The following is a 19,280-nucleotide window of genomic DNA, read 5'->3' on the forward strand; positions in this document are numbered from 1 at the left end:
ATAGTAAGCTAAGTAGGTTCATTTGGTATATAAAATTACCTGGGAAATATTATATTATCAATGAGTAATACATCATTTTAGGTTATATTTTATGGTAAATGTTACTAATATAGATATCCTAGAAATTACACGGAGTTCCTGAAATTCTGATATGTCCTGGTATTCTAATGGGAAAACTGATGACTTCACAAAGGTTAACAAAAGGGCTGAATTAACTAGTGAATATGCTTATAACTTCTATGGTTTCTATCTGAAAAAATTACTAGTTTGAATGTGTTTTCCAGAAGTATGGAAAACCTTCCCCTCAAACTAATTATGACAGTAGTATGGTAAAATTATACTGTATAGACAAATTGAAATAATTATCTTTTCTCTCTATCTGACCTCTCCCAAAATTGGAAACTCTTAGGTTTCCAATAACTTCATCAGATAATTTAGGAAGATTATCTCATTAACAGGTACAGAAATCTCAAGGAATTTTTGAGACCTTGAAAAGGGAGGAAATTCACCTAGATTTATTAGGCAAGATCTATGATAAGCATTTTGCATGATTTTCTTAGCTGTGAAATGTTTTATTTTAAAAGTTCAGTCTGGAGAATGGATAAGGAAGTTGTGGTACATATACATAATGGAACATTACTAAGATATAAAAAAGAATGCATTTGAGTCAGTTCTAATGAGGTGGATGAAACCGGAGCCTATTACACAGAGTGAAGTAAATCAGAAAGAGAAACACCAACACAGTATATTAATGCATAAATATGGAGTTTAGAAAGACGGTAACGATGACCCTATACGCAAGACCGCAAAAGAAACATAGATGTAAAGAACAGACTTTTGGGCTATGGGAGAAGGCGAGGGTGGGATGATTTGACACAATAGCTTTGAAACATGTATATTACCATATGTAAAATTGATGTCCAGTGTAAGTTTAACGCGTGAAGTAAAGCACTCAAAGCTGATGCTCTGGGACAACCAAGAGGGATGGGATGGGGAAGGAGGTAGGAGGAGGATTCAGGATGGGGGGATAAATGTACACCTATGGCTAATTTATGTTGAATAAACTGGAAAATTCTGAAAGATGGGAATACCAGACCTCTTGAGAAACCTATATGCAGGTCAGGAAGCAACAGTTAGAACTGGACATGGAACAACAGACTGGTTCCAAATAGGAAAAGGAGTACATCAAGGCTGTATATTGTCATTCTCCTATTTAACTTATATGCAGAGTACATCATGAGAAACGCTGGGCTGGAAGAAACACAAGCTGGAATCAAGATTGCCGGGAGAAATATCAATAACCTCAGATATGCAGATGACACCACTCTTATGGCAGAAAGTGAAGAGGAACTAAAGAGCCTCCTGATGAAAGTGAAAGAGGAGAGTGAAAAAGTTGGCTTAAAGCTCAACATTCAGAAAATGAAGATCATGGCATCTGGTCCCATCGCTTCATGGCAAATAGATGGGGAAACAGTGGAAATAGTGTCAGACTTTATTTTTTTAGGCTCCAAAATCACTGCAGATGGTGATTGCAGCCATGAAATTAAAAGATGCTCACTCCTTGGAAGGAAAGTTATGACCACCCTAGATAGCATATTCTAAAGCAGAGACATTACTTTTCCATCAAAGGCCCATCTAGTCAAGGCTATGGTTTTTCCAGTGGTCATTTATGGATGTGAGAGTTGGATTGTGAAGAAAGCTGAGTGCCAAAGAATTGATGCTTTGAACTGTGGTGTTTGAGAAGACTCTTGAGAGTCCCTTGGACTGCAGGGAGGTCCAATCAGTCCATCCTAAAGGAGATCAGTCCTGGGTGTTCATTGGAAGGACTGATGTTAAAGCTGAAACTCCAATACTTTGGCCACCTCATGCGAAGAGTTGACTCATTGGAAAAGATTCTGATGCTGGGAGGTATTGAGGGCAGGAGGAGAAGGGGACAACAGAGGATGAAATGGCTGGATGGCATCACCAATTCGATAGACATGAGTTTAAGTAAACTCCGGGAGTTGGTGATGGACAGGGAGGCCTGGTGTGCTGTGATTCATGGGGTCGCAAAAAGTCGGGCACGACTGAGTGACTGAACTGAACTGAACTGAACTGATGTCAAAAACCACCACAATATTGTAAAGTAATTAGCCTCCAAGTAAAATAAATGAATTTTTTAAAAAATTCTGTTTGAGACTCTATAAAAGTTTCAGCAAAGGAAAAAGTCTGTGATCAATTATGGTTATATATCATCAGGCCAAGTTTATTGAGACCAGACCTATTTCATAAACAAAGTAGTCTTAATTTGGTTATATTTGGTAAAAATGAGGGTGATTTTAGGGAGAAAATGATGTTTCAATGAACACTAAATCCCAGTTTGTTAATGAAGGTCTGTATTTACTAAGACTCATTTCCTGGATAGTTCTCTGCTGTTAGGATTTAGTAATGTAGAATTTAATTAGATTATTAGAAGACACCCTAAGATTGTTTCTGAAGCTTATTTCAGTAATCTATCTTTGAACGAAGATCAGATGCCTCACGACCTGCAACCAGAACTGGAAAAAGACATAAGGGACTGTCTCCAACATGGATGGAAGAATCTTTTTATCAGGTACTCTTAGCTAGCTTATGCACAGTGAAATTAAAGGGGAAATTGCTCTTAGATTAATTCCCACTTCCAAAGGCCCCTTCACTGGACTAGTTTATAGAGAGGACTGCTGACCTGAATTTACCTTAAAACAGCACTCAGAGAAAACTGCACTATACTAGGACAAGAGGCAATGGCACCCCACTCCAGTACTCATGCCTGGAAAATCCCAGGGATGGAGGAGCCTGGTAGGCTGCAGTCCATGGGGTCGCTGAGGGTCGGACATGACTTGGCTACTTCACTTTCACTTTTCACTTTCATGCATTGGAGAAGGAAATGGCAACCCACTCCAGTGTTCTTGCCTGGAGAATCCCAGGGATGGGGGAGCCTGGTCGGCTGCCGTCCATGGGGTTGCACAGAGTCGGACATGACTGAAGCGACTTAGCAGGACAAGAGGAAGATGACATCAGAAGTAGACAACTTGCCCAAGATGCTGGACCTGATTCATATGATCATTTATAATGCTTTCTTAACTTCTTGGACCTATTATAGACATGATCCTATGCTAGTTTTAGAAATCAATCCAATTGTTGGGTTTGTGCCCAATTACCTGTGTCAAGCTCTGGGTTACCTTGGTGAATTTCTCTACTCCAAGGCTCTAACCGGTTGGATGTGAACAAATTTACTTTAAAAGGAAAATTATAGTCATGTTCAGGTCACTGTTGATATTACTAGATGGAATCACTTCACCTGGCCAGTTAATAATGCCTGCTCTGACTCTGGTCATAGATTTAAATTTTTTTTCAGGGTCACTCAAATTCAATCAGAATGATGAGCTAAGTCTCAACCAAATCCTCTAGTCTATTAAAAGGAAATCTTCCACAAGTACGGGATGGATTTATATAGATAACACCAGGCTATGATAATTTATGGAGAAGGCAATGGCAACCCACTCCAGTACTCTTGCCTGGAAAATCCCATGGACGGAGGAGCCTGGTAGGCTGCAGTCCATGGGGTCGCTAAGAGTTGGGCACGACTGAGTGACTTCACTTTCACTTTTCACTTTCATGCATTGGAGAAGGAAATGGCAACCCACTCCATTATTCTTGCCTGGAGGAGCCTAGTGGCCTGCCGTCTACGGGGTCGCATAGAGTCAGACACAACTGAAGTGACTTAGCAGCAGCAGGAGCATGATAATTTAAGTTTAAAATATCTTCTACATGGTCATGAAATGCCCCCCATAACAGTCAAGTTTATCTCGAGCTTACTGAGATAAGCTTCAGAAACAAACTTAGGGTGTCTTCTAATAATATAATTAAATTCTACATTACTATACCCTAACAGCAAAGAACTATCCAGGAAATGAGTCTTAGTAAATACAGACCTTCATTAACAAACTGGGTTTAGTGTTCATTGAAACATCATTTTCTCCTCATGAGGGGACTCTGCCAACTAGAAACTGGCACTTGCCACTGACCTCTACAAAGATTAAATCATGGCCACTGCAGCTGTTGACCTTCAACACCCCTGGAAGGAGTGCAGGGCGGAGATCAGGAGCGAGGCACTCTGTGCTTTGGGGAAAACTGGCAGAACAGGCCTGCAGAGAGTTAGATATTTTCAGGAGGAGATTTTATGAGTCCCAACTCTTGCATCTTCTCATACCTAGAGAAAAACTAACATCATTATTAACAGTGACATCTACTTTGGCTATTAAGAAGATTATTACAATTAAAAGTAAAAAAAAAGATTGAATAGCTACGGTTCAGACATCCAAGGAAATCACTAGGCGACACTATGGGTATAATTTCAGACTAGTCCTTGAGCTTTCTGAGTTGGGTCAGACTTGGATACCACTGAGATGAGGTGAGGTGAAGTCGCTCAGTCATGTCCGACTCTTTGTGACCCCATAGATTGTAGCCTACCAGGCTCCTCCATCCATGGGATTTTCCAGGCAAGAGTACTGGAGTGGGTTGCCATTTCCTTCTCCAGAGGATCTTCCCAACCCAGGGATCAAACCCGGGTCTCCCACATTGTAGGCAGACGCTTTACCATCTCAGCCACCAGGGAAGCCTAGACATTGTCAAAAAACAATGTCTGCAGGCAGCTAGTAACTGCAAACTTTTGATAAAACGAAACAACTGGCTACCAGGCTACAAGTCTCCTCAAAGTGCCAGGTCCAGATTGGGTTTCAGGCCTATTCTTCTGAAAAGAAATGAGATTTATTTTGTCTATTAAAATTCCAGTTGTCACTCCTCCAACTACTTCTAACTGGGTCTGTTACATCAAAATGACAGACCAAGGGATTTAGATTTTAATCATACAAGACTCAGATCTAGGACTTGGAACTCAGAAATGCTTCCAGTTCAGTGTCTATTCTCCAAACTGAGGCGGCCCTATGCCCTATTTTAACAGGCATCAACTATCAGAGCCATAGTTGCCCAGTTCCCTGAATTAAAATTAAGTGGGAGTCTGGGGTCTTGGGGCCTTTCTGTGCCTCCTGCTTGCTGTTTGTAGGATATAGGCTTTATTCAGCCTCCTTGACCTTCCCCAAGTTCCAAAGGGCAGAGTCAAATAGTTGATAATAGGGGAAGGGAGGGAATGGTGGTTTGGTGAGTGGTAAAGAATCTGCCCAAGTAAGCAGAAAACTCAGGTTCACTACTGGGTCAGGAAGATCCCTGGAGAAGGAGATGGCCACCCACTTCAATATTCTTGCCCGAAGAATCCCATGGACAAAGCAGTCTGGCAGACTACAGTTTATGGGGTCGCATAGAGTTGGACACAACTTGGTGACTACATAGCAGCAGCAGGGAAGGCAGAAACAAAGGCGGAACACTCCAGAAACAATAGTACAGCAATATAGCAGGGTCCTGGTTCCTCCTCAAAGGACATTAACAATACCTTTGAGTTTTTCTGCAGGAACTAAGGCCTCCACTCAAGTGGAGGATGATGACTTCATGCTAAGCACAAGATTCTTAGAACTTCACCCTGTTACTTCACCACCAACCAATCAGAAGAAAGTCTGCATAGAGTGGAGAATAATGAAGACCCCCTCCCCAAATGATTCTCTTTTAAAAAACTTTTATTGTTGAGCTGGATCTTCAATGTTGGTTTTTGGACACAAGTCTACCTTCTCTCCAGGTTGCCAGGGTATAAAGCAAATTTCTTTCTAACCGACATGTGTCTCCTCAGTATTGGCTTTTGAGTGGTAAGCAGCCAAACCTGAGTTCCTTAACAATATAATTAATTTGACCCTGATAATTCAAGGACGCAATCATTATTATCATGGTCTTTTTGATATATTTTAAACATGTATATGCAAAATTCAACTATGGGCATAGTCAAGTGATACTAAATGTATTTTAATTCTCTTGACTTAAAGAATCTCTCTAGGAGAATTCTCTTGAAAATTGTTTTAAGCTCAAGAAGTCTCATTTAGTCCATCAGCAGAAAGAATTAAAGCAATATATATATACATATCTTTGACATCATGGCTTAAAATCCTTTTTGAAGTTTATGAGTAACCCATTTCTCACTGATATTTAACTTTTGCCAAATATCCCCAAGATGATTATTTTGAAAAGCTTTACATTTGTATAAGTTGACTAAGATAACTTACAGAAAATCGCTTTGGCAGTCACCCAGTTATAGCTATAATGTCGTAGCCACGAGTTCCGGGAAACAAACTCACTCAGAAGGACAAATGCAGATAGTGGAGTGCAGTTTATTACACTGGCGGGCCCAAGGCAGAATCTCCTCTTAGCCAAGGACCCTGACCAATTTTAGTGGAAATTTTATATGCCCTGAGTGTACATCCTCAAACCCACCTCCCCAGATTCCTTGAAACTAATCTGGACAATGTAAAAGAGAGATGACTCATGTGTCATAAGCCTAGATGGTTAAACAGTGGACATTTATCAATAGGCCTATGGTCATACCCCAATAAGCACAATGGGATTTAGAACTTTGCTCTGTTACAGAGATAATTAGCATATTCTTTTAGGCAATGGAAAGTCTAGGTACAAGTTCTGAGGCTCTTTTATCCGGGGGGTCTGGTTTTCCATTGGTATGCCGTCTCTATAGACACCGGGCACAATGTTCAGAGTCTACTGGGAGGGTGACCATGCGTATAGCCTAATGTTCACAGCTGGCCTAAGATGGAGTCCAGCTCTGTCTGTTTCCTCCTTCATTCCCCCCTCTTGATGCTCTTGTCAGGCGAGTGTATTCTTGGTTCTGTCTCATCTCAACAAAAATTTGAAGCAATGGTTAGAGCCCTCGGAGTATCATAGCTCTCAGACAGACTGTGTTATAGCTCTTGGGTCTCAAATAGACCATGTTATAGCTCTTAGACAGATCAATGTTACAGCTCAATTTTATTTAGAAAATAGCAGGAAAATACATCCTTGAGGCGTGAGGACATGCCAACCCAAAGACACGAAGGGAAGAGAGGGGAGCCCTGGCCCTTTGGCTCCTCTTTTTATGTGTTTTTTTTCCTTGCCCACCCTGGGCCCGCCCTCTGTAAGCTGGGCCAGCCAGGACTGCTGTTTGTTCTACTGGAGGTCCTCACTTCGGTCCTCGGACCTTCCTTTGTTCTATTTTCACGCGCTTTTCCCTTCCTTGTCTTTTAGCCACCGCCATTCTGGACTCCTGTTTCCTGTTCTAACTACCTAACACTTTTAACTCATATTATGAGCATCATTCATAGGGATATATTGCACCCTGGCTCTCTGACTGCCAATTTGGGAGAATGACATCAACCTTCGGGTTACAAAGTTCATAATACATTGTAAAATGCAGGGTCCACAAAGCAGAACTATCAAGGCAACTGTACCAATGGTAAATACAGTTTTCCACCAATAGCCCTTCACCCAAGATAGGACTTCTTCTGAGTAAGTTTGTTTCCCCGAATGTGCAGCTACAATAAAAATGAATTCTTGATGTTAGAGAGATTTGTGTGTTACTTTACTAACTTCATTATTAATCTTCATGCTTCTGAGCTAGTATCTTACTTTCTATAGTATGTTTTTGTATACTTTACAATAGATTTTATTATCTGATAAAGCAAGTCTTCCCTTGTTACTCTTGCTTTACCTGGTGATCTAGGCTATATTTGCATGTTTATATGACTTACAGATGAAATTTAGAATAATTTTGCCAAGACCCCCAAATGTAAACCTACTTACTTCATCATGGACAATTTAATCATTCTAATAACCAATGTAAATAATAATAATCATAATAATTATATCTAATGCTCATTGCATACTTACCAAGTGTCTGTCAATATTATAAGTGCTATAGCAGTAAACTCAAGTGATATAATTGTTTACTTGAAATCTAAGAAAATTGACTGAAAATACATTAATAACAAAGTGTGTGTGTGTGCTAAGTCACTTCAGTCGTGTCCGACTCTGCGACTGCATGTACTGTAGCCCTCTAGGCTCCTCTGTCCATGGGATTCTCTGGACAAGAATACTGGAGTAGGTTGCCATGCCCTCCTTCAGGAGATCTTCCCGACCCAGGGATCAGACCCACATCTCTTACGTCTCCTGCTTTGGCAAGCGGCTTCTTTACCACTACCACCACCTGGGAAGCCCATTAATAACAATAAGCACACTCAAAAAGATAACTGTGCAAAAGGAAGTATATTTCCTATGAAAAATTACAACCATTAATAGTTAGACATGTAATGAAAGTAAAAAGCCTAGTCATACTATCACTGGAACTTTATAACAAAAACTCCACCAAGTGAAATAAAAGAATATTCAAGGAATTGAAGACACATACCTTGGTCTTAGAACATTGCAAATATTGCAGAGATGTTTATATTTTTAACCTAATCTATTAATGCAGTGCATTTTCAGCAGAATCCCCATAGTTTCTTTGGGGGAAGAATGTGTCAAAATGATTCTAATGTGAAGAATAGACACTCTAAAGTTACTTAAGAACTTCCTGAAAGAGTTTAATTAGGAAATAAGCCCTACTTCCCTGGTGGCTCAGAAGGTAAAGAACCCACCTGCAATGTGGGAGACCTGGGTTTGATCCCTGGGTCAGGAAGATGCCCTGGAGAAGGAAATGGCAACCCACACCAGTATTCTTGCCTAGAGAATTCCATGGACAGAGGAGCCTGGCGGGCTATAGTTCATGGGGTCGCAAAGGGAGACACAACTGAGTGACTAACACACAAGCCCTACTAGATAGTTAAAAAAAAATTAGAAGGCTTCATTCAATGGTTATCAGACTTTGGTACCAGTAGCTTACAAATGATAAATCACTGGATCAGAATAGAAAATCCAGCAATAGACTCAAATATATGTAAATATTTAGAGCCTAATAAAGGTAGCATTTCATGTCCATGGGAAGGAATGCATTATTTAATACCAATGTTAAAGCATCAGTCACTTGGAAAAGTTAGGCTTTTTCATCAATTGTTTCTTACAGCAAGACTTATAAGTATCAAATATACAAATGCAAAAAACAAAAAGGAAAAACATATTACAAAATGTTAATCATTTTTATAATCTAAGCATAAATAAGTTTTTCTAAGCATAAAAACAGAAAAAACATAAAAATAAAAACATAAATTTGACTGCATAAAAATACAAAACTTTTGGAAGGCAGAAAACGTTATAATCAAACACAAATAGTGACAGGTAGTGAAAATACATACTGACTGTGTATAGCATGAGACCATCTGGATAAAATTAAGTACATATATCTTTATTTTGTGTCTGGAGAGATACCTTGAAAAAAGTTGCTGTGAAACATTTATGTGCATTGTCTCTGTGGATTTATTATCATGAGCACATATATTCATTGCAAATGTAAAATTACTATTAAAATTATTCAGTTCAGTTCAATGGCTAAGTCATGTTCAACTCTTTGTGCCCCTATGGATTGAAGCATGCCAGGCTTCCCTGTCCATCACCAACTCCTGGAGTTTACTCAAACTCATGTCCATTGAGTCGGTGATGCCATACAACCGTCTCATCCTGTCGTCCCGTTCTCCTCCCTCCTTCAGTCTTTCCTAGCATCAGGGTCTTTTCAAATGAATCAGTTCTCCACATCAGGTGGCCAAAGTATTGGAGTTTCAGCTTCAACATCAGTCCTTCCAATGAATATTCAGGACTGATTTCCTTTAGGATGGACTGGTTGGATCTTCTTGGTGTCCAGGGGACTCTCAAGAGACTTCTGCAACACTACAGTTCAAAAGCATCAATTCTTCGGTGCTCAGCTTTCTTTATAGTCCAACTCTCACATCCATACATGATCCCTGGAAAAACCATAGCTTTGACTAGATGTAACTTTATTGGCAAAATAATGTCTCTGCTTTTTAATATGCTGTCTAGGTTGGTCATACCGAGAAGGCAATGGCACCCCACTCCAGTACTCTGGCCTGGAAAATCCCATGGACGGAGGAGCCTGGTAGGCTGCAGTCCATGGGGTCGCTGAGGGTTGGATATGACTGAATGACTTCACTTTCACTTTTCATTTTCATGCATTGGAGAAGGAAATGGCAACCCACTCCAGTACTCTTGCCTGGAGAATCCCAGTGACGGGGGAGCCTGGTTGGCTGCCGTCTATGTGTTTGCACAGAGTTGGACATAACTGAAGTGACTTAGCAGTTTAGCAGCAGGTTGGTCATAGCTCTTCTTCCAAGGAGTAAATGTCTTTTAATTTCATGGCTGCAGTCACCATCTGCAGTGATTTTGGAGCTCCCCAAAATAAAGTCTCTCACTGTTTCCAGTGTTTCTCCATCTACTTGCCATGAAGTGATAGGACCAGATGCCATGATCTTAGTTTTCTGAATGTTGAGTTTTAAGCCAACTTTTTCACTCTCCTCTTTCACTTTCATCAAGAGGCTCTTTAGCTCCTCTTCAATATCTGCCACAAGGATGGTATCATCTGAGTATCTGAGGTTATTGATACTTCTCCCAGCAATCTTGATTTCAGCTTGTGCTTCATCCAGCCCAGCATTTCTCATGATGGGGAACAACAGGCTGGTTCCAAATAGGAAAAGGAGTACTATAAATACCCTGCTTATTTAACTTATATGCAGAGCACATCATGAGAAACGCTGGGCTGGAAGAAGCACAAGCTGGAATCAAGATTGCCGGGAGAAATATCAATAATCTCAGATATGCAGATGATACTACCCTTATGGCAGAAAGTGAAGAGAACTAAAAGCCTCTTGATGAAAGGGAAAGAGGAGAGTGAAAAAGTTGGCTTAAAGCTCAACATTCAGAAAACGAAGATCATGGCATCTGGTCCCATCACTTCATGGGAAATAGATGGGGAAACAGTGGAAACAGTGTCAGACTTTATTTTGGGGGGCTCCAAAATCACTGCAGATGGTGATTGCAGCCATGAAATTAAAAGACACTTACTCCTTGGAAGGAAATTTATGCCCAACCTAGACAGCATATTAAAAAGCAGAGACATTACTTTGCCAACAAAGGTCCATCTAGTCAAGGCTATGGTTTTTCCAGTGGTCATGTATGGATGTGAGAGCTGGACTGTGAAGAAAGCTGAGAGCTGAAGAATTGATGCTTTTGAACTGTGGTGTTGGAGAAGACTCTTGAGAGTCCCTTGGACTGCAAGGAGGTCCAACCAGGCCATCCTAAAGGAGATCAGTCCTGGGTGTTCATTGGAAGGACTGATGCTAAAGCTGAAACTCCAATACTTTGGCCACCTCATGCGAAGAGTTGACTCTTTGGAAAAGACTCTGATGCTGGGAGGGATTGGGGGCAGGAGGAGAAGGGGACGACAGAGGATGAAATGGCTGGATGGCATCACCGACTCGATGGACATGGGTTTGAATAAACTCCGGGAGTTGGTGATGGACAGGGAGGCCTGGCGTGCTGCGATTCACGGGGTCGCAAAGAGTCGGACACGACTGAGTAACTGAACTGAACTGAACTCTGCATAGAAGTTAAATAAGCAGAGTGACAATATACAGCCTTTACATACTCCATTCCCTATTTGGAACCAGTCTTTTGTTCCATGTCCAGTTCTAACTGTTGCTTCTTGACCTGCATACAGATTTCTCAGGAGGCAGGTCAGGTTGTCTGGTATTCCCATCTCTTGAAGAATTTTTCACAGTTTGTTGTGATCCACACAGTCAAAGCTTTGGTATAGTCAACAAAGCAGAAGTAGATGTCGGCAAATTTAACATTTCAAATTGGTAGGGAAAAGATTAAACATTTAATAAGTAAACTTAGACAAATGGCTAACCATTTGGAAAAATAAACATATATCCTAATTTCACACATTCATATATTCCACATAGATGAACTTTTTATTAAAAAATGTTTTATGATATTAAAAACAATGTGCTAGATGTTAAATGTAATGAAAGTGATATCTGTCTTCCTGGAGCCACAGCACCTATAAATTTTTACAGAAATAAGTTTTTAAATAAAAAAAATAGATGGACTGTTTTTTATATAAAGGAGAAACCACATTTCTGAATATTCTTGGGAGTGGCAAAGGCCTTTCTAAAACGACCCAGGGAAAGACCAATAAGGGAAAATAATGATGAATATAATTTGAATAAAACATACTCAACATCTCTCTATACCATAACTCTATAGGCACTATAAACAGGGCAAGAACAAGTAAAAAAAGATCATCCAGTCCTTTGATCTTTCTTTTCTACCCCAGCCCATCATTTCTCTCTTTTCATCTTTCCCTCTGTGTCCGGTGTAAAATGCGTTAAGAATCTCTTTAGAATCATACTCTTAATATCCCAAATTTCCTTGTATTTCTGTCTTTCCTCCTACGCTCTCATAAAAATCTCATTCCTGAATAAAATCAACATTTCCCTTATTACTTCCATGCCAGCAGCCTAATCATCTGGGCTGAATGTTGTGTTCCTCAAGACTCATACACGGAGGCCCTACCCTCCCAGTGTGACAGTATTTGGAGACAGAGCCTCTAGGAAGTTATTAGGGTTGGATGAGGTCATGAGGATGGGCCCTAATGATGGATTAGTGCCCTTCTCTGGAGAAGGAAATGGCAACCCACTCCAGTATTCTTGCCTGGAGAATCCCATGGATGGAAGAGACTGATAGGCCACAGTCCACGGGGTCGCAATGGACACGATTGAGGGACTTCACTTTCACTTTAGAGAAATGAAGAGGAGTGAAGAGAAGTCGCTCAGTTGTGTCCGACTCTTTGCGATCCCATGGACTGTAGCCCACCAGACTCCTCGGTCCATGGGATTTTCCAGGTATGAATACTGGAGTGGGTTGCCATTTCCTTCTCCAGGGGACCTTCCTGACACAGAGATCGAAGCCGGGTCTCCCGCATTGTAGGCAGACACTTTATGGTCCAAGCTACCAGGGAAGCCAGAAGATAACAGCAAAGAATTTGCTCTCCCGCTCATTCGCTACCCCGCCTTCAGGACGCAATGAGGTCTTGTGAGCACACAGGGAGATGGCGCCATCTACAGCCAAACAGAGTTTTCAGCAGGCACCAAACTAACTGGTACTTTGACCTTGGACTTCTCAGCCTCTGTAACTTTGAGAAAATAGATCTGCATCATTTAAGCCTTCCAGACTATGGTGTTTGTTATGGCAGCCTCAGATGATTACGACACTAACAATATCAAGGAAAATTACGCAATAGGATAGATAGGGCTCACTATAAATTCATCGTCATGAACCTTAAAAGAAAATATATTAGTCATTCAGTTGTGCCCGGTTTTGCGTCCCCATGGACTGTGTAGCCCGCCAGGCTCCTCTATCCATGGAATTCTCCAGGCAAGAATAGTGGAGTGGGTTGCCATTCCCTTCTCCAGGGGATTTTCCCAACCAGGAATCCAACTGGGTCTCCTGCACTGCTGGAGATTCTTTACCATCTGAGGCACCAGGGAAGCCCTCATCAATCTTAAATTGGTCCCCAGACCTTGACGAGGAGTCCTAAATTTCATTAGTCAACTTATTTCACCATTCGGTGTAAGATGGACTGTTTGAATTTTTCAACAAGTGGCTTTGTCTTCTATTTTGAAGTTAAAACAGAAGTTACCAGATAGGGACTTCCTCATCTTTCTAATAATAAAAGCTTGAAATTACTGATGTTCGCACCTGGGCTCCCACATTTCTCTATGGTTACAACTGAGAATTAGTATCTTTAGCCAAAGCTCAATCCATCTACCTATGCGTTGGATCCCATTGCTTTTCCATATTCTCACTTCTGATCATTTTTCCTCTCTTGCATTACTAACACTTCCTTACCAGTGGATTCATTCCATCAGCTTTAAAATGTGCTCACGTCATTTCCATGAAAACAAACAACACAACAGTAGGGATAGAATACCAACATCCCTTTACTTAACATTTCCATAGGTCACTCCCCTCTTTTCTCCCCCTTTATAATAACCTTTAAAAAGAGTTGTGTGATTCTCAGTTCCCACTCTTTTAGTCTCCTACTTGGCTTCCACCTTCGTTATTCTGCTGAAACAGAGCTTATGGATCTACAGAAAAATTGTGTATAAAAGGAAATTGCCTGGAAAATCCCATGGACAGAGGAGCCTGGTAGGCTGCAGTCCATGGGGTCGCTAAGAGTCAGAAACGACTGAGTGAGTTCCCTTTCACTTTTCACTTTCATGCATTGGAGAGGGAAATGGCAACCCACTCCAGTGTTCTTGCCTGGAGAATCCCAGGGATGGGGGAGCCTGGTGGGCTGCCGTCTATGGGGTCACACGGAGTCAGACAAGACTGAAGTGACTTAGCAGCAGCAGCAGCAGCAGCAGCAGCAGCAGCAGCAGCAGCAGCAGCAGCAGCAGCTTTTTGTCCATGATGTGAATTTCAAATATGTTTTCTCAGTCTGTTACTTTTCCTTTGTGTTTATGATGAAACTTGCTTCATAGATTAAAAAATGTTGTGTCTTCAGTTTTATCAATCTTTTCTGTATGTGCTGGGCTTGGGTATACATAGAAAGTCCACTTCTTTGAGATTATAAATGATTTGGTAATCTCTCTGGCTTATAATATTTTAGATTTGAGGACATTTTATGTCTTACAATTGGAATTTTGTCTTTCTAAATTTTTTTTTTGTCTTTTTTTTGATGGGGAAAACAGAGGAGATTGCGGAAACGATGAGTGAGTATAATCTACCCACTGAATTCTATGAAGTCCTTGTGGGTTAAATTCGGCATTTACTGTTCTCATTATTTTTACTGCGTCTTTTTACATCTCTGAATAACCTTTGTGCCAATTCTTGGATCAATAAAGAATTGCAGTAGGTGCCAAAATAGTTCAAAACATAACATGAAAACTCATGTGCTTCTATAGTAGTATTGTACTTTGCACTGGAATATAATTGATTCATTATTTCCCAGGTTAGTGATCTGAAGAAAGAATGAGACCCACAACATATAGTTCAAGGTAATTAAGAAAAAAGCTTTATCAAATAAGGCCCCCATGTGGCAGTTTAATGACACGCTGTGCATAGGAAAGAAGGTTTAAGTGAAATCTTGTGCAGCAAGTGCCATCAACTGAATCCCAGTAAAGGTAGCTTTTGGAAAATAACATTATTACCTAATCATGTAAGATGGACTTTTACTAAGTCTTCAGTCATAACTGTAAATTCGTAGTACAAGTAACATGAAAATATACTCGAAAGGCTAGGAAGCCAGTTTTAAGAATAACGACATCTCACTTTTCTCTATTTGATGTGACCACTCGGTTTTGTCTTCCTGATAAGGGTTTCAGACATGTGTGTTCTCTGCCTCCGGCAGGACAAACCAGCATGGAATTTTCTTGATAACTGATAACTTCCCATTCTCTTCTCTATGAAGTTTTCATCTGTATTTAAATAACAATTTTGATTTGAGTAGGATAAACTTCCTTACAAACCTCTATGTCATTCATCACAGAGCAGACAAGAAATGTTTGGCAACCAGTGCACTGCCCTGGAAAAACCTCCTACTTTTATGTGAAAGATCATGTTTAAAGTCTACATTGTTTATTATAATTTTAATGTCTGAATATTTATTGTAATAAATTAGTTGTGACAGTTTTTTTCTACAGGGTATTTTCATTCTATTAATACTGTGATTAGGCTGAGTGGATGAAAGGGCTCAGTCTTTGCCCTGATGATCTCAAATAGAGATTTCAAATTTTTTACAACCTTGGAAATTAGTAATTAACAGCTTTAATATACAAAGCTCTGTTTTAAAAGCATTCAACATACAGTAACAGAACCTCCTGTAGTATTTTGTATAATATACAAGAAGTACAGAGATACCTACACTATATCTATGTATCTATTCTATAATATTCTTTGCCAGAAATGTCAACACCAGAGCTGAAAGTTTAATGGATTTTGGAGCCACCAAAACTGTAAAATTAGAGTAAAATAATGTCAAATGCGACCTCAAGTTACATTTAACGAACATTTATTGAAAACCAGTTTTCTGCACAGCACCGAGCTAGGTTTCACAGGGACACTGTGATTAGGGACTTCACTCTAAAATCTGGGCATACTGATGCAAAGAGAGATGAATGGCCAACCTAGATGAGCGCCCGAGAACTCAGGGTCAAAGCCAGGACCTCCCTGTTGGTAAGGTCAGGGGTGGAGAACCTCTGGAAAGTGGGCGCTATGTTCCCAACGGTCGCGCTGTGGATAGCACTCCTTGCCTCATCTCAGGGAGCAGCCCAGCCGAGCCGAGGCCGATCTGCCCGGAGGCTCGCCGCCCCCACGCTCCTAATTCCGGGGTCACTGCTCAGGACTGGAGAAGGGCGAAACGTGCAGTGTCCACTTGCGGGGCACTTCGTCTGTGGGCGGTCACTCCGGGCTGCAGGCCATGCTGAGGGCTAGGACAGGAGCGAAGTGGTGTCAAAATCTCAAGAGCAGACGCCCCAGGAGGGATGTTCTGCGGGCAATTTCCCTACTTGGGCTATTTGTAGTTGTCTATCAGGCCAGGGGAGGGCGTTAGCGCGCGCGCACGCACACACGCACACAGACACACAGACACAGACACAGACACACATACACACACACACACACCACCGCGCACACATACACACCCCACCACCACCACCAAAACCCCCGCGCGCACACGTGCACACCACCACCACCAAAATCCGCTCCCTTCCTGGAAGTTAGGCCCTGGGTCAAGTGCGGGAGCGGGAGCTAGTGCAGGATCGGCGTTGTAGCTACGGATGCCACTAGGCTGGGGAGTCGGATTCCGGCAATAGGGTCAGCCGTTAGAGCTAGCGATCCCAGCCATTAGCTGGGCTCCGGGAAAGGGTCGGCAATGTTCCCGGGGCACTCATGAGCACCGCATCCCACAAACCCCAGGCCAGCTGCGGCGCTGCTCCCGTGTGCAGGCTGACTGCAGCACCAGGGTGGCGAGCGCGAGCCCGGCCTCTTGACAGCTGCCCACGCGCCGGGGTGGGCTCTAGCAGGTAGCTTTAAAGGTCCGCGGGGCAGCCCCGCCCCTCGCGCGCGGTGATTGGCTCCAGCTGGGGCGGCATTGGCTCGATAGGTGCAGAGAGGGCGGGGCTGCGCGCGCGAGGCCCGTGGCTCCCGGTGGCTCCGCTGCTGGGGCGCGAGTGGCGCCTGAGTGCGGGTGGTTGGGCGTGCGGGGCCAGCGGGCACGCGCGTGCGCGGCGTCGAGATCCCTGGGGAAGTAGGGGAGCGGCCGACGCCGAACCGCACGCACAGATCGGCGGCTGGCGGCGCGCGCGAGAGCGGGGGCGGTGCGTTCGTGTGTGCGCGTGAGTGTGTGTATGTGTGTAGAGCTCTGGTGCGGTGCGCCAGCCGCCAGTGCCCGGGTGCGAGTCCCCCATCGTTTTCCACACCCTCCCTCCGTCCCTGTTCCTTCCCTGCCACCCTCCCCGCGTCCCCACGGCCGCAAGCCGAGCAAAAGCCCAGGGAAGCAGGTGGGGAGGGGGGGCGGGCGGTGTCGCACGAGACAAAGGGGCCCGGGGGTCAGCCCGCCATGGCCTCCCGGAGCCTGGGGGGCCTAGGAGGGAGCCGCGGCGGGGGCGGCGGCGTCAAGAAGAGCCTGAGCGCCCGCAACGCCGCCGTGGAGAGGAGGAACCTGATCACGGTGTGCAGGTACGGCGCGGCCCGCCGCTCGGGGACAGAGGAGGGGGCCGCCGGCGCCGCGGGCTGGGGAGAGCGCTAGCCCCTGGGGGTCCCGGAGACAGCCGGCTGGAGCCCGGGCCGCCGCCGCCGCGCCGGGCGTGTCCGCGGCCAGAGCGTCCGGAGTGGGGCCGGTCTGGGCGCCGCCAAGGCCCCGGACTTTCCGTCAGTTTCAGTGCTGGGAGCCGCTGAGGGTAGGGCTTGGGGCGGGGCTGGGGGAGGATTTGTTTTCAATGTACAGTCTAGCGTCTGAGTGAAAGAGGAGCGCAGGGAGGAAGAGCTCCTTCCTTTTAGTGCGCGTTAACCCGTCCGGCGGCTTTTCGTCAAGTAATTGTTGCTGTAATTAACTGTGTTGCCTCAAAATCGGAGTGCGTTTTGTTTTCTGTTTTTGATTGTTTGCACATATATCGTCGTTTCGTGCCACAGATGGTGAGTGCCTGCTACATGCTGGCCGCGTGTGTGTGTTTCCTTGTCCTCTGCACTCGAAATTGCAGTGTTACTGGTATTTCTGCAGTTGATACCAAGAGTGGGACTGTGGAGGATACCTAGTCGGTGATTTATTTCAAGTTTTGCCTTTCTTTGTTTTGTAACTATAATCGTAGTATTCCCTTACTTTAAAAAATGTATTTAGAAATTACTTTCAGCCAGCCTTGTATTCAGAAATGACTGACTTTTAGCATGCTGACATTTTAAGTCTTGTTTCTGGGTATTAAATCTATGGTAGTCCTAAACATTCATTTCTTAGGAACGTCATTGAGCCATCAAGTTGTTGTAAAAGTACTTTGTTCCATGAAACGCTTCCTCAGAAATCAAAAATCCTGTAAGAATAAGAGAATGAGGAGACCTTTCCCTTCTTTACAATTTACATTTTTTCTTTTCATTATGTAAAGATATGTCTAGTATCTTAAGCAGAATATAGATATTTATACTCGGACTTATAGTCAGTAACTTTGGGCAGGTTTTTTTTTTTTTAATTGCTTTTGACTTAAGAGCTGTTCACCCCTCTGGTAGGAAGACTTGCCTCACTGACTTTTATGGCACTTGGAGTTATAACAAAATATTAATACGGAATCTTTTGAATTGACATTTGTGCTGTTTAGGATGCAACCTTTTGAGGAAGATAGGTTGTATGAAATTTTTTTTTACATCTAGGCAGTGTTTTTAAGTTAGGTAAATAGAACAGTAAGCAAGGCTAACTTTCTTACAAACAGTTTTTGTTTGGGAGAGTTTTGTTACCTACTCGTGGCAGCTGAAGTGATTTTGAGTGTTTCTAGGATGATGTTAATTACCCATATATTTCAGCCTGGAACATCAAACACCTGGGCTGACATAAATTGTTCTCAATCATTGTGGTAGTCTTCAGAACCATGGGTATTGAAGATTTGGGGTAAAACACTGCAAGAGGTTTTATACTCAACCAATTTTTAAAGACAATAAAAACTGATAAAAAATCAGTGGAGGATACTGTTTTGTGTTTCCATTTTTGTCATGGTAGCAGAGGCAGTTCAGGAAAAGAAAGGGACATATCTAAACCTTGTTTAAGTTATGTGTTTAAGAAATTTCAGTCACTGATTTGTGTGGACAGTTGTCTAGGTTAGCAGAATTTTTGTTGTGTTTGT

General features: G+C 42.7%; 1 protein-coding gene across 4 annotated transcripts in view; it reads left to right on the forward strand.

The window, feature by feature from the left end:
• The first annotated feature begins 17,082 nt into the window (after nt 1-17,082).
• RUNDC3B (RUN domain containing 3B) overlaps nt 17,083-19,280 on the forward strand; it is a 175,207-nt gene continuing 173,009 nt past the window's right edge. For all 4 annotated transcript variants that reach the window (XM_042249155.1, XM_042249156.1, XM_015095223.3 and 1 more), the window contains exon 1: nt 17,083-17,634. In XM_042249155.1, the coding sequence (XP_042105089.1) occupies nt 17,516-17,634 (119 nt within the window). In that variant the 5' untranslated portion in view covers nt 17,083-17,515. The remainder of the gene's footprint in view (nt 17,635-19,280) is intronic.

Source organism: Ovis aries, chromosome 4 (assembly GCF_016772045.2).
Source record: "Ovis aries strain OAR_USU_Benz2616 breed Rambouillet chromosome 4, ARS-UI_Ramb_v3.0, whole genome shotgun sequence".
Taxonomy (NCBI): Eukaryota; Metazoa; Chordata; class Mammalia; order Artiodactyla; family Bovidae; genus Ovis; species Ovis aries.